A 16,959-nucleotide genomic window follows, 5' to 3' on the forward strand; every position below is an offset into this window, starting at 1 on the left:
CAGCTGGAGGAACAAAAAACAAAAAAAAAAGAATGGCAAACTAATCCCAAAGCAAGCAGAAGGAATGAAATAACAAAAATCACAGCAGAGATCAATGACATTGAGAACAAAAAAGCAATAGAGAAAATTAGCAAAACCAAAAGTTGGTTATTCAGGAAGATTAACAATATTGACAAAACCTTATCTAGACTGACAAAGAAAAAAAGAGAAAAACTGCAAAAATGAAATTAAAAATAAAAAGGAGGACATTACTACTCACCCCACAGAAATAAAAAAAAAAAGATCATAAGAAGATACTATGAAACTGTATGCCAAAAATTAGACAACGTACATGAAATGAAAAAATTCCTAGGAATATACAGACAACCTACACAGATCCTAGAAGAAATACAACAACAAACCAATCACAAGTAAAGAGATTAGAAATCATCAAACAAGTCCCCAAAATGAAAAGCAAAGGTCCATATGGTTTCACAGATGACTGAAACATTCAAAGATTTAATACCAGTCTTATTCAACCACTTCCAAAAAATTGAGGAAAGAGGAATGCAACCAAACGCAATCTATGAAGCCAATATCACCTTAATACCAAATCCAGATAAATATATTATGAAAAAGAAAATTACAGACCCATTTCCCTAATAAATGCAGATGCAAAAAACTTCAACAAAATTCTTGCTAATTAAATCCAGCAACACATTAAAAGAATTATTCATCTTGATCAAGTGGGTTTTATACCAGGCATGCAAAGGTCATTCAACACAAAAAAAAATCAATTAGTATAATACACCACATTAATAAATTGAAGAAGAAAACTCACATGATCTTATCAATTGATGCAGAAAAGGCATTTGACAAAATACAGAATCCTTTCTTGATAAAAATACTACAAAAGATAGAAATTGAAGGAAACTTTCTCAACAGGATAAAAGGGCATATATGAAAAACCCACAGCTAACATTATACTCCATGGTGAAAGACTGAAAGCTTTCCTGTTGAGATCAGGAACGAGATAAGAATGTCCACTGTCACCACGGTTGTTCAATAGAATGCTAGAGGTTCTAGCTAGATAGAACAATCAGGCAAGAAAAGAAACAAAGGCATCCAAATTAGAAAGGAAGACGTAAAACTTTGCTATTTACAGATGATAGGATCCTATACCTAGAAAGCCCTGAAGAATCTACAAGAAATCTGCTAGAACTAACAAACTATTTCAATAGTGTCAGGATACAAGATCAATGCATAAAAATCAGTGGTGTTTCTATACACTAGTAATATGCAATTTGAGAAGGAGATCAGGGGGAAAATTCCATTTACAATAGTGACTAAAAGAATCAAATATTTAGGAATAAACTTAACCAAGGATGTAAAGTACTTGTATTCAAAAAACTACAATGCATTGTTAAAATAAATTTTAAAAGACCTAAATAATTGGAAGAACATTCCATGATCATAGATTGGAAGACTAAGTATCATTAAGATGTCAATTCTACCCAAATTGATATACAGATTGAATGTAATCCCAATAAAAATACAACAACATTTTTCAAACAAGTGGAAAACACAATTATCAAATTTATTTAGAAGGGTAAAGGGTCCCAAATAGCCACAAACATCTTTAAAAGGAAAAGCGAAGTTGGAGGACTCTCACTTCCTACTCTAAAGCATATTACTTGGGAAGCAGATGTGGCTCAACCAGTTGGGTACCCTCCTACCATATGGGAAGTCCCAGGTTCAGGTCCCAGTGCCTCCTAAAGAAGACATGCAGACACCGCACCCACTGCAACAAGCTAGATGCCACACCATCACAAATGAGCAGGCACCTAAACGAGCAGATGCCACAAGCCAGCAGATTCCATAGCCCATGGGAAATGGATATGGCTCAAGCTGTTGGGCACTTGACTCCCATGTGGGAGATCATGGGTTCAGTTCCAGGTGCCTCCTGGAGAAGGCAAACAAACAATGAGCAGACAGATGAGAGAACCATCTGGGAGAGAGGAGAGATTTAAAAAAATAAACAAAGCAAATAAAAATTTAAAAAAAAAAAAAACATATTACTTAGCTACAGTGGTAAATGCAGCATGGTACTGGTACTGATAGACAGAGTGACCAATGGAACCAAACAGAGAGGTCAGAAATAGACCCTCACATCTACAGTCAAGTGATTTTTTCAACAAGGCTATCAAACCTACCCAGCTGGACCAAAATAGTCTATTCAACAAATGGTGCTGGGAGAACTGGATATTTATATCCAAAAAAAGAAAGAAGACCCCTTCTCTCCCCCTGATACAAAAATTAACTCAAAATGGATCAAAGACCTAAATATAAAAGAACCATAAAGTTCCTAGAAGAAAATGTAGGAAAACATCTTCAACACCTGTTGGTAGGTGGTTGTTTCTTAAACCTGACACCAAAAGCACAAGCAACTAAAGGAAACATGAATAAATGGGACCTCCTCACACTTAAACACTTTTCTAATTCAAAGAACTTCATTAAGAAAATGAAAAGGCAGTCCACCAATGGGAGAAACTATTTGGTAACCACATAAACCATAAGGGTTTGGTTTTCATGCTACATAAAAAGATCATACAACCCAACAATAAAAGAGCCAAGCAATCCAATTAAAAATGGGCAAGAGATTTAAATAGACATTCCTCAAAAGGGGAAATGCAAATGGCCAAAAATCACATGACAAAACATTCCATATCACTAGCTATTAGGGAAATGCAAATCAAAACAACAATGAGATATCATCTCACACCTCCTAGAATGGCCATTATTTAAAAAACAGAAAACAATAAGTGCTGGAGAGGATGTTGAGAAATAGGAACACTCCTTCACTGTTGGTAGGATTGTAAAATGGTGCAGCAACTGTGGAAGACAGTTTGGTGATTCCTCAGAAAGCTAAACATAGAACTGCCATATTATCCTGCATTCCTCTACTAGGAATATATCCAAAAGAACTGAAAACTAACATGAATAGACATCTGCACACCCATGTTCATAGTAGCATTATTCGCAATTGCCAAAAGATGGAAACAACCCAAGTGTCCATCAACCAATGAATGGATAAATAAAATGTGATATATACATAAGATGGAATATACAGTAATAAAAAATGAAATTGGGACACATATGATAACATGAGTGAATCTTGAAGACATTATGCTAAGTGAAGTAAACCAGACACAAAAGGACAAATATTATATAGTCTCAATAATATGAACTATATATGAAGAATAAAATGCATGGAGTTAAAACCTAGAGCACAGGTTATTAGGAGATAAGAGAAGGGCTGAGAAGGACTACCATTGCTTAATTAACTTAATTAACTGTAAAAGTGTAGAAATGTACAGAGTCGATGGTAGCACATTTAAAATGAGTAGCAGCAGGTTTGTAAAGGGGATTGTGACTGAAAAGGTAGTCAAAGGATATAAATGTTAATTGAAAGAAAGCTAGAGAATAATCTAGGGACTGAATAACAGTGAACCCAGAGGTGGGTGAGAGTTGTGGTTGATGGTATAGATGCAAGAGTGTTCTTCTGTGAGCCAGAGTGGGTGACATCAGTATTGCAGGGTTGTGGGAATGTGGAGAAGCATGGGAAAAATACAATTGGTGAGACCTATGGACTATGGTTAACAGCAATACTGTAATATTCTTGCATCATTGCCAAAGATGTACTGTGTTGATAAGGGGGGAGTGTGGAAAAAGTGTATCAAATGTATAATATGTTATGGACCATGTTTGATGGTAATAGTCTGATGATATATGTCATAATTTATAGCAAATGTTCTACCATGGCGTGGTATGTTGGTGAAGGGTGTTGTATAGGAATTCTACACATGTGTATGATTGTTTTATAAGTTCACAACTTCTGCAATAAAAATATTTTTTTAAAAAAACAGTAGGAGAATCTTGTAGAATCTTTGTTGTAGAACAACAAAGATGTTCTTCTCCCATCACTTACCTTCATGTTGTGAAACCAGTCTGCATTCATACTGTGGGTCCCTGGCTCTGTTCTAGAGGGAGCAGAGCAACCCTTTGAACATATAGAGGTGCCTGTATATTGGTGCCAATCTATCAAGGGGCAGCCTGAAAGACTAAACCAGAAAACTGATCTAGGTTCAGTCTCCCAAAACGCAACCTACAGGCAGAAGCAGCTTTTCCAGGAAATCTCTGTCATATCACTAGCTGGGCACAAACTTAAAAACATCTCAGGGACTAAATCCCAGGTTAATATTTTACAATATTTAAATGTGCAACAAATGATTACAAGACAAACAAAGAAAAAAGAAATGCTAGCCTACTTGAAGGAAGAAGGAAAAAATCCATCAACAAAGACCATCAACAAAAAAATCCATCAACAAAGACCAGACTTTGGATATATCAGATAAAGACTGTTTTTTTTAGGTAATGGGGCCAGGGATGGAACCTGGGACCTTGTACATGGGAAGCAGGCACTCAATCACTTGATCGCTTGAGCTGCATCCACTCATCAAGACTTTCAAAAAATGAAAATTATTTTCGATATCCTTTAGAAGATAAAGGAAAACACAGAGAAGGAACTAAAGGATGACAGAAAAACTATGATGGAACAATATCATAATCTCAGTAAAGAGACAAACTTTAAAAAGGAACCAAATGGAAATACTGGAGTTGAGGACCATAATAACTAAAATCAAAAATTCCTGAGAGGGCTTCAACAGAAGATTTGAGCAGGAAGAAGTAATATTCAGTGAACTTGAAGACAAACACAACTGAAATAATTCAGGCTGAGGAGTAGAAAGAAAAAAGAATTTTAAAAGTGAACAGAGGATAAAAGACCTGTGGGGCACCCTCAAGTGTACCAATATATGCATTATGGGAATCCAAAAAGGAAAAGAAAAGGACAGAAAGGACATTCAATGAAATAATATGGAAAATTCTTATATTTAAAGCAAGATATGAAAATGTACATTAAAGGAAGCCCAGAAATCCCAAACAGGATAACTCAATGAGAACAATAAATGGACACAAAGTTGTCAAACTGTTGAATGCCAAGGACAAGGAAAGAGTACTGAAAACTGCAAGAGAAAAGCAATGTGTTATGTACAAGGGAATCACAATAAAATTAAGTGCCAATTTCTCAACAGAAACCATGGAACCAAGAAGGCAGTGAGGCAAAATATTTAAGGAAGGAAAACAATTGCCAACCAGGAATTTTATATCTGGTGACACCCTTCAAAAATAAGGGAAAGATTAAGACATACCCAGATAAACAAAAGCTGAGAGATTTTCTCACCACTAGACCTACCAGGCAAACAATGTCAAAGGTAGTTCAATGTCAAAACAAACAATGTCAAACAATTGTCAAAGGCAAACAATGTCAAAGGAAAGGAACAAAACAGATGATTGGAGTGACATAAAGATAAAGACCTCCAGTAAAGATAAACATATGGGTAATTATAAATGTCAGAATTATTGTATTGTATAGTATGGAATTCCATTTTTCCTACTCATAGGACCTAAATTCCAGATGCATAAAAAGTAATGATAAATCTATGGCTTGGGACATACAATGTATATGGGTAGAATTTATAATAAGTACAATAAAAAGATGCAGTGACAGAGGGTATAGGAGTAGTGTATGTGTATGCCACTGAAGTTAATTTGGTAACACATAAAATGTGACTGTTATAGATAAAGCCTGCTAAATTTAATCTCTGCCAAAACCACAAAGAAAATACATGAAAAATATACACAGAAAAAAATGAGAAGGGACCTAAAATGGTACAATAAAAAAAATCAAACAAATATGTTAGGCATCAACAGAACAATCGAGGGACAAAAAAGGTGTAAGACTGGGAAGCGGCTGTGGCTTAATCAGTTGGGCTCCCATCTACCATATGGGAGGCCCTGGGTTCACATCCTGGGGTCTCCTTGTGAAGGCAAGCTCACCTGCATGCCTCGGAATGCCACCCAGCCCACAGGTAGCACCTGAGAGCCGACTCGGCAAGATGATGCAACAAAAAAGGGAGATGAACAAAAACACAAAAGAGCACACAGCAAATAGACACAGAGAGAAGACAGCAAGCAAGCCACAAGGGGAGAGAGAAAATAAAATAAATAAATACAGACACAGAAGAATGCACAGCAAATGGACACAGAGAGTAGACAGCACACATGCAAAAAAGCCACAAGAGGAGGATAATTTTTTTAAAAAGGTAGAAGGCTTATAAGGACCAATTAGCAATATGGCGAAAGAAGGTTGTGAAGTATCAGTAGTTATTTTAAATGTAAATGGATTAAAATCTCAAGTAAAAAGGAAGGGATTGGCAGAAAGGATTAAAAAAATAAAAGCATGACCCAACTATATGAGGTTTACAAGAGACTCTCCTTAAATTCAAAGATACAAGTAAATTGAAAGTGAAAGGATGGCAAAAAATATACCATGTAAATAGTAATAAAAAGACTTGGTAGAGCTATACTATAATCAGAAAAAGAGAAAAAACAACAACATCAGATCAAATACTGTTATAAAGGACAAGGAAGGTCATTATAAATAGATAAAAGGGTCATTTCAACAAGAATATACAATGGTTATAAATATATAAGTAGACAATGGCAGAGCCCCAAAATTTATGAAGTAAATATTGACAAATTTGAAGGAAGAAACGGATGGTTCTACATAAATAGGAGACTTCAATACACCACATTCAATAATGGATAGAACATCCAGACAGAAGATCAATAAGGAAATAAAAGATTTCAAAGATTTTATAAACCAATTAGACCTAATAGGCACATATAGAACACTCACCCAACAGTAGCAGAATACACATTCTTCTCTAGTGCAACTGGATCATTCTCCAGGATAAACCATACGTTAGGTCACAAAACAAGTCTCAATAAATCCAAAAATATTGAAATCATACAATGTGTCTTCTTTGACCACAATGGAATGAAGCTACAAATCAATAACAGAGGGAGAACTAGAAAATTCACAGATAAGTGGAAATGAAACAATGCACGCAAACAACCAATGGGCCAAAGAAGAAATCACAAGGGAAACTAGAGAGCATATTAAGGCAAATGAAAATGGAAACACAGCATATCAAAATTTATGGGATACAGCACAGGCAGGGCAAGAGAGGGAAATTTATGGTTCTAAATACTTACATTAAAAAGAAGAAATATCAAAAATCAAGAGAAATAACCTCATAATACAAGGATATAGGAAAAGATAAGAAAACTAAATACAAATGGAGTAGAAGGAAGAAAATAACAAAGATTAGAGTGGAGAACAAAGAAAGAGAGAATAAAAATAGAGAAAATCAACAAAACAAAAGGCTGTTTCTTCAAGAAGATTGATAATATCAACACATTTTAGCTAGATTGACAAAGAAAAAGCAAATAACTAAAATCAGAAGTGAAACGGAGACATTACTACTAACTCCACAGAAATAAAAAGGATTATTAGAGGATATTATGAAAACTGTATATATTACATAATCTAGATGAAATAGACAAAATGCCTAGAAGTACCTAACTCAAGAAGAACAGAAGATCTCAACAGAACAGTAACTGGTAAAGAGATTTAATTAGTAATTAAAAACCTCCTAACAAAGAAAAGCCCAGGACCAGATGGCTTCAGAGATGGTTTTACCGAACACTGCAAGAAGAATACCAATCTTGCTCAAACTTTTCCAAAAATTTGAAGAAAAGGGAACACTCCCTAAACTTGTTCTATGAGGCCAATATCATCCTAATAACAAAGTCAGATAAAGCTACCACAAGAAAATTGCTTACCAATACCTCTTATGAATATAGATGCAAAATCCTCAACAAAATATTACCAAACAGAATCCGAAAGGCACGTCAAAATTAAAATCTTTTGTTCTTCAAAGGACTTTATCATGAATGTGAAAAGACAACCTACTCAATGGAAGCTGTAGCAGTTTGGTCTTCTTGATGAATTCCAAAAAGAAATATTGAATTTTGTTTGTAAACTGATCTTTTCCTCTGGGCATATTTTTGTATTGGATTCATAGGTTTACTTGATTAAGTAATTACATAAACCTCTTGTGCCAGTAGGGCTTTGATTCCCCACCCTTTGGTGAGTGGGGACTCACAGATAAAAGGCATGGTAAAGGACAGAGTTAGAGGCTTTCAATGTTGGAGTTTTGATTTGGAGTTTGTTGTTAAAGCTGGAGCCCCAGGGAGAGAGACAGAGCCATTCACTTGAAAGTCTACAGGTGACCTTGTGGAGAAAACAGAGGAGCTGAGCCAGAGGAACCTAGGAAGCCTGAACCCTTGTAGACATCGGCAGCCATCTTGCTCCAAAATATCAAAATATGGAAATAGACTATGGTGAGGGAAGTAACCTATGCTTCATGGCCTGGTATCTGTAAGCTCCTACCCCAAATAAATACCCTTTATAAAAACCAACCAATTTCTGGTATTTTGCATCAACACCCCTTTGGCTGACTAATATAAGAGCAAATACTTGGAAATCACATATCTGATAAGGTTTACTATCCAGAATATATAAAGAAATCCTACAACTCAACATCAAAAAGACAAATAGCTCACTTCAAAAATGAGCAAAAGACTTGAATAGACATTTCTCCAAAGAAGATATAAAAATGGCCAAAAACCACATGAAAATATGCTCAACATCATTAGTTGTAAAGAAAATGCAAATCAAAACCACACGAGAGGGAAACAAATGTGGTTCAAGCAGTTGAGCACCTGCTTCCCACATGGGAAGTCCCAGGTTCCATCCTCAGTGCCTCCTAAAAACAAAAGCAAAGAACAAGCAAACAAATAAAAAAAAACAACTCAGGGGATAACTGATGTGGTTCAGTGGTTAAGCACTGGTTTCCCACATACAAGGTCCTGGGTTCAATCCCTGGTCCCAGTAATGCAAAGAAAAAAAAAGAAAGAAAGAAAGAGAAATACCATTTCATACCCATTAGAATGGTTAGTATTAAAAACAGAAAATTCTCAGTGTTGGAAAGGATGTGAGAAAGAGAAACACTCATTCATTGTTGGTAGGAATATAAAATTGTGCAGCTGCTATGGAAGACAGTTTGGTGGTTCCTTGGAAAATTAAGTATAGAATTACCATAGGACATGGCAACCTCTCTACTATGTATATACCAAAAAGAATTTAAAGTTGGGCCTCAAACAGATATTTTCACACTGATGTTCATAGTGGCATTATTTACAATTGTCAAAAGATGGAAGCAACCCAAGTATCCGTCAACAGATGGATGGATAAACAAAATGCAGTATGTAGAAACAAAGGGGTAATTTTTAGCCATAAAAAGGAATAAAGTTCTGATACATATGACATCATGGATGAATCTTGAAGACATCATGTTGAATGAAATAAGCCAGACACAAAAGAACAAATACTGTATGATGTTACTAATATGAAATAATTAGAATATGTAACTTCATAGAGTCAAACTAGATTACAGGCACCAGAGAACATGGTAGGGGTAGAGAATGGGGAGTTAATGCTTAACTGGAGCATATTTTCTGACTGGGGTTTTGGAAATAGATGGTGGTGATGGTAGAACAACATTGTGAATGTAATTTAATAGCACTGAATTATATATTTGAATATGGTTAAAGGGGGAAATTTTAGGTTGCATATGTATATTACATGTTTTTAAAAATACGACTGTGCAAAATAAACAGTGAGCCATTATATAAACAATGAGCTACAGTTAACAGTACAATTATAATAATATTCTTTCTTCAATAGTAACAAAGGCACCAAACTAATCCAAAGTGTTAATAACAGGGGAAGTTGTATATATGAGGAAGTAGGATATATGGGAATTCTATGTTTTCTGTATTTTTCCATAAATCTACAACTTCTCTTAAAAAAAAAAATCAGGGAAAAAAATATGCACACTTGCAGGTCAAGAGGCAGGCCCCCTAACCATCTGAACAGGTGCCAAACTGCTGTAGGCCCATCCGCTGGTCGACAGAACAAAAAAAGCCTTTCTGCACCTCAGAGTAGAAAACCTAACAGCAGAGAAGCCAGAAAAGGGATGAGGTACACCACAGACACGGGGCCCACAGGGCTGTTTCAAGTTTTCTGAATGCAGAATGCACTCTAAGCGTGCAATAAAATGTAAGGCGTGGAGGGAAGGCAGACCATTCTGAATGTATTTTCTGAATATAAGCTGGACCATTTTAAACCATCTGTCCCAATCTACAATGAGATGAAAAATGACACCTCTTTTTTTACTCAGGATAAAGACCATTAAAAAACCCAACAGAGGGATAGCTACAGGGAAGGTTTATTAATGTATTTCAAAGACACCAACGAGTGCTAAGCAAACAGGAGTGCACAATCCCACAGATGCACTTTAGAAACTTCTCTTCTCAGCACAGCCTGGGAAACAGGAAAATCCATCATTGTAGGAACTAGAGAATAATCCAGGGACTGAATAACACAGCGAACCCAGAAGCGGATGAATAGTGTGGTTAATAGTACAAATGCAGGAATGTCCCTCTGTGAACTAGAACGGATGTATGTCACTATTGCAGGGTGGTGGGAATGTGGAGAAGCTTGGGAAAAATACAATTAATGTAACCTATGGACTGTAGTTGACAGCAATACTGTAATATTCTTGCATCAATGGCAAAGATGTACTGTGTTAATAATAGGAGGGGTATGGAAAAAATATACCAAATGTATGCTATGAACCACAAATGTAACAAATGTTCCACAATGGTGTGGTGTGCATGAAGGATTGTTGTGTGGGAATTCTACACATGTGCATGATTGTTTCATAAGTTCACAACTTCTGTAATAAAAACATACTTTTAAAAAATTATATCTGACGGAGACTAATAAAGGAACACAAGCTACATCTGTATACCTGATGAGAGTCAGAGCAAGGTAGATACTGGTGAACCTGACATCCCTCTGAGTGCTGGTCTGATACACTTATCAAGAACAGAAATCCTGCCTTTCCCGGGAGGTGAAAAACTAAATGGCTTCACAGTGCCTGGTGCATCTAAAGGTCTCACTGACACGATGTGGTCAAGGGCACCCCAAAGGGAATATTCTGCAGGGCAACCTGCCTATAACCCACAGCACTGATTCAAATCACCCAACCCTGTCTTCTCAGCTTACACAATGGCAACCAAACTCAGCCTTGGCCCTGATGCCAGGGCTTTCGTTAAGATAGAGGGGGGGAAATGAGCGTTTGGATCAGTCATACTTTTGAACTTCAATCTTGCAGGTCAGCAAGACTGTTGATTTAATTAATGAAAGACATAATAATAAGCAGCATTTCAGCTGTGCTATACAACTTGCAAACTGCCTTCTCCTTTATTTTCGCAATCTATCCTCTGAGCCACCTTGATTTTTATCAAAAGAGAAAAATAGATTCCAAGTACAGATCTAGGAACTGTAAGTGCAGGAATCAGTTCAAACCTTCCAGATCCAGTTTGCAGAGCTTGTTCCTATTACTGCCTCCCATAGCCTGCCACTGAGCTTGGTCCATGATATTCAATATCAGGACATGCTTAGCTCGGACACTGCCTTTGGCTACTGAAGGGCTCAGGCTAAGAGGGTTTTCTGCATCTGGGCAATACAACAAAAGAAAAGTTAGAAAGTTGTTTTGAACTAGTTATAATTCCACTGATATTTGGAGTAGGAAATATTGAGTCTTTACATGCAAATATGACATAAGAAGAAAGGACGGGTGGGACACTGAAATTTCTTTAAGGGAGTCTTACATGTAATTCTGTCCTGGAAACATAAATCATAAAAATAGACAAATGGGACCTCCTCAAAAAAAGGCAATTTTGCTCTTAAAAGGACTTGGTCAAAAGAGTGAAAAGATATCTCATTCAATGGGAGAAAAAAATTGGCAATCACATATCTGATAAGGGTTTAATATCCATGATATATAAAGAGATGCTACAACTCAACAATAAAAAGGCAAACTACCCAATTTTAAAATCACCAGATGACTTGAATAGACATTTGTCCAAAGAAGAAATATTAATACAAATGGCAAAATCACATGACAAAAAGGTTCAACATCATTAGTGATTAGGGAAATGCATGTCAAAGCTACAATGAGATATCATTTCATACCTCTTAGAATGGCCTCTATTAAAAAGACAGAAAACTACAAGTTTTGGTGAAGATATGGAGAGATAGGAATGCTTATTCACTCTTGGTGGGAATATAGAATGGTACAGCCACTGTGGAGTTCTGTTTGGCAGTTCCTAAGGAAGCTGAATATAGACTTTCCATGAGACCTGGTAATACCACTATGAGGTGTATACCCAGAAGAACTGAAAGCAGTGATGCAAACAAATATCTGCACACCAATGTTCATAGAGACATTATTCACAATTACCAAAGATGGAACAGGTGTCCATCAACTGATGACTGGATAAACAAATTGTGATGTATACACATGATGGAACAGTATGCAGCTGCAAGAAGAAATAAGTTGTGAAGCACATGACAACATGGATGAACCTGGAGGACATTATGTTGAGTGAAGCAAGCCAGACACAAAAGGACAAATGCTGTATGACTATGCTATTATGAATGAAATACATCGTGTAAACTCATGGAGGTTAATAAGTAGACTATCGGGGACCAGAAAATAGAATGAGGGTAGAGATGGAAAGTTGAGGGTTAATCTGTGCAGAACTGGTCAAAAAGGCTGTTTGTAACTCTTTGGAAATGAATAGAAATGGTGAAAGCACATCATAGAGTTTGTAACTAGCAGAGCTATTATATGGTCATGACAGTGGTTAAAAGGGAAAGTCGAAGGACATGTATATTACTAGAAGGAAAGCTAAAAATATAACATGGGACTGTATAACACAGAGAAACCTCATGGGAAATACAAATGTGGATAATATTGCACATATAAGACTGTTTTTACAAAATATAAATACAAATTAATTAGAGATATGGAAACAGAATAAGAGCTATGTACAGCAGGAGAAGCATAAAGAGACTGAGAGGTGATCAGGTTTTATTTTGTTAGTTTGTCTGTTTTTTGTTTTTTATTATTGTTATTACTGGAATAATGAAAATGCTCTAATAATAACTAAAATGATAAATGTACAACTATGTGATTATACCAAATACCATTGATTGTGCACTTTGAATGAATTTATGCTTTAATATGTATCAATAAAATTGATTTGTTTTTTAAAAATTTAAATCTTTATCCATTAGAGATACAAATTGAGTTATTTACTGATAAAATATATGACATGAGGTTTGATTTAAAATATCCTTCTAAAAAATAGCTTTGATAAGGACTACATGAACAAGATTGGTAAAATATAATAATTTTTTAAACTAGTTACTTATATACCATGTTCTCTACTCCGGTACATGTTTAAATATTTCCTTAAAAAAGTAATTTTAAAAGAATGATAAAGAGGAAAAACAAACAGAAATAATTTAAAAGATAAAAATAAAACATAAAAAGAATGACAACTTGAAACTCCAAACTCAAAGACTTTTGGAAACCTCCTAAGCCTCCTTCTCATGATGTCATTCTCTAATTTTTCAGGTCCGCTAAAATTAAAATGACAAACATGTGACATCAAGTTTGAGGAAGCTTTTGGTGGGAGGTTTAGATAGCTGCTAGATAGAAACTAAGATCAAGTAAAACTACATGTTCATGTTCTCACCATCTTTGGTTTACCTAAAAGAGAACTATACTGAGATATATCACTGCAAACTTAATATTTGGACTCTTGATCTCTAAGATTCCCCATATCCCCAGAGAAAAGGTAATGTGCTCAACCAAAGATCTTACTGTCTTTGTGAATATATCAAAGAACAGTAGTTACTGCATGCCTAATTTTTTAAAATCCGAAATTTTACTATATTAAATAAGAAAGCTGAACTAGTCATATTTGGAAGAAGTGCCAGGGAAAAAAGACAAATTTTGCCAAGACAGGAAAGAAAGTGTGGCAGTTTGATATTATTTATGAATTCCAAAAAGAGATATCCATTATGTTTGTAAACTGGTCTGTTCCTCTGAGCATGATACCCTTTGATTAATTTAAATTCAATGGCTTTACATTTACTTGATTAAATCAAGATTAGGGCTTTCAGGGTTGAGTCCCACTCCCTTAGTGGGCTATATGAAGGGACACTCACACAGGAAAAGAACCCAGAGAAAAAAGACAGCTCCAAAGACACAAGAGTGGCTCAGGGAAGAGAGAGAAGCCATTCGCCTGATAGTTTGAAGCTGAAGAGAACAGAGCAGCTGAGCCCTATGCCAGCCTACTGTTGAGATATGCAGAAGAAGCTGGGCCCACGGAGCCCAGAGAGGAAAGAGGAAGGCTGAATGCTCGCAGACGTTGCCCGCCATCTTGGTTCAGCAAATGTCCACAGACTTTGGTGAGAAAAGTAACCTTGAGTTGGACTCTTTAGGACCTTGTAACTGTAAGCTGCTACCCCAAATAAATACTCTTTATAAAAGCCTACAGATTTCTGATATTTTACATCAGCACCTCTTTTCTGGTACTATGTATCAGCATCCCTTTGGATGACAAATACAGAAAGGTATAAAATATGCTTACTCTTGAACCTCACTGGGAACCCTAGACGACTTCCAATAAGGAAAATATTTAAAGGTCTCCAGTCCAGCAGCAACATAAAAATTATTGTCTTGCAAATCCTTTGAGTTGTCCAAAAGGTGTCCATTCATTGTAAATAATCTGCAAAAAAATAAAGAAGAAATGGGCATGAGATTGTAAGATTAGTGATATAGTGTTATAGTATTTGGGGTGTTTTTCATAAATAACAATTACATGCACAATTGGAGAAATAATATAATCACAAGCAAGCATAATCTAAATGGGATAATTAAAAACCTATGGGAGCTACTCTTCCAGGATTAGGCTTTCTTTCCATTTTTAGATTTTTTAATTAAAGTATATTTTTAATTACATATAAGTGCTCAGAGGCTCTTGAGAACATTTTAAGAGCTTGGTTAGTGTACAATTAATTTTAACTAATAACAGCTGAAATTAATACAAATTGGCTTAAATTGTTATAACAATACTTGGAAATAAACCTACATTTATTAGCAAATAATATGCTTTTTTATGGGCATCAAAAGACTAATACTGCTGTATCTTTTATTAAGTGCTCTTTTGGGGAAAGTATTCATTCACTAGTATATTTATTCAAGAAATGAGTCAATTCATTCAATACTGAACACAGAGAGTGAGGCAGACATTGCATTGGATAAAAATGTGAATAAGAAAGCATTGCTTCCCCCAAGTCAAAAAAATGTACAAAACCAATAAAGACAAAGATGACAACAGAGGGGCAAAGTGCTGGAGTTTCCAAGAGGAAAGAGATTATATTATAGGTTTCACAAAGGTGAAAGAATTTACAGTGGCGTTTGGGAGATGGGTAGGATTTCATTATGTGAAGATGGGATGAAAGTCATTTTGGATAGCAGGAGGGCTCTGCACAAAGAGAACACAAAGAGTTTGACTGTCACCCAAGGGAGAACTGGAGACATAGAACTTAAATGTACAGGTTGAAGCAGTTTAAAAAGAGCTTTGAGGGAGCTAATGTGACTCAAGTGGTTGAGCATTTGCTTCCCCCACAGGAGGTTCTGAGTTCAGTTCCCACTGCCTCCTAAAAAAAAAAAAAGTGAATAAACCAACTCAGGAGAGCCGATGTAGCTCAGCGGCTGAGCACCAGCTTCCCACATATGAGGTCCCAGGTTTGATCCCCGGCTCCAGGACATCAGGGGAAAAAAATAAAAATATAAAAGAATCTTGAATTCCAGAGTAAGAAATTTATAATTAATTTAGGCAGAGTTATTGAAGTTTTCCACTGAACAGTGGAATGAGAGCTGTATTTGAACAGTCGTAAGCTAAAAATGGTATAATGGATATGATGGAGAGAAAAATATTACGTGAGAAAGCTATTGCAAAAGTATATGATGAAGCAACGAATTAGGGCAGAACTCACAGAAGTGGATATATCCACCCCATGAGGTCAATCGTTCTCAAGCTTTAGCATGCATCAGAGTCACCTGAAGGGCTTGCTAAAGCACAGATTGCAGGGTCCCACCCTCAGAGTTTCTGATTTACTAGGTCTGGGATGAGACCCGAGTATTCCGTTTCTAACAAATCCAGGTGATACTGGGGCTACTGCTCCTCAAGTAGCAGTGTGAGAATCACTGCCCTGTGTCAACCCTGAAGAAAACATAGAAGGAAGATAGCAGAAAACTGAGAAACCACTGAGGAGATGACACCATGTAGGGAGCAAGTGGCTGTGGCATAGAGCAGACAGCTTCTACGTGAAAAGAAACACTTGAATTCTGTCCCTCTTCTCCCTGCCTGTTGCCTTGCAACAATCACTGCAGCAAGTGTCCCCAGGAGTAAATCAGAGAAGCATGGAAACCCTCATGTGTGAGGTCTGAGAGAACAGGTGAGACTGCGTGGTTATGGTCTTGAGAGAGCGTCCACCCAGAGCTACTGATCCCGTGGGGTAGACAAGTGAGGCTCTCAGAGGGGAGTTGTTTGGTAGGGTGGGCTACAGAATCCACCAAAATTAGAAGCATGGGAACAGATGGATTGAGAATTAAACATAAACAATGTGCAAGTGTCTGTGGCAGTTTGAGATTATTGATGAATTCCAAAAGAGAGAGCATGTTTGTAAACTGGTCTGTTCCTCTGGGTGTGATACTCTTTAAATGCATTAGATTCAGCTGAGATGTGTTTGATTAAATTACCTGTTAAGATTAGGGCTTTCATTCGACCACGTCAGTAGGGTGTGACTCAGGATGTTGAGTTCCCACCCCCTTGGTGGGCTGATATAAACAGACACTCAAGAAAACACACAGAAGAAGATACACAAGAAGAGAAAACTTGGTCGGTTTTGATCCGGAAGCCCTAGGGAGTGATGAGCCATTGACCTGATAGTTTGCAGCT

The 16,959-nt window shown here is 36.4% G+C and overlaps 1 protein-coding gene across 7 annotated transcripts in view; it reads right to left on the reverse strand.

Annotated features, from left to right (window-relative positions):
* Positions 1–16,959, reverse strand: part of DCDC2C (doublecortin domain containing 2C) — a 178,454-nt gene that overhangs the window by 103,902 nt on the left and 57,593 nt on the right. For all 7 annotated transcript variants that reach the window (XR_009183470.1, XR_009183471.1, XM_058287930.2 and 4 more), the window contains exon 5: positions 14,584–14,721. Coding sequence is in view for 5 of the 7 variants with exons in the window: in XM_058287930.2 (XP_058143913.1) it covers positions 14,584–14,721 (138 nt within the window). In the remaining 2 variants the exon portion in view is untranslated. The remainder of the gene's footprint in view (positions 1–14,583; positions 14,722–16,959) is intronic.

The sequence above is a fragment of the Dasypus novemcinctus genome, chromosome 25, assembly GCF_030445035.2.
Source record: "Dasypus novemcinctus isolate mDasNov1 chromosome 25, mDasNov1.1.hap2, whole genome shotgun sequence".
Lineage (NCBI taxonomy): Eukaryota > Metazoa > Chordata > Mammalia > Cingulata > Dasypodidae > Dasypus > Dasypus novemcinctus.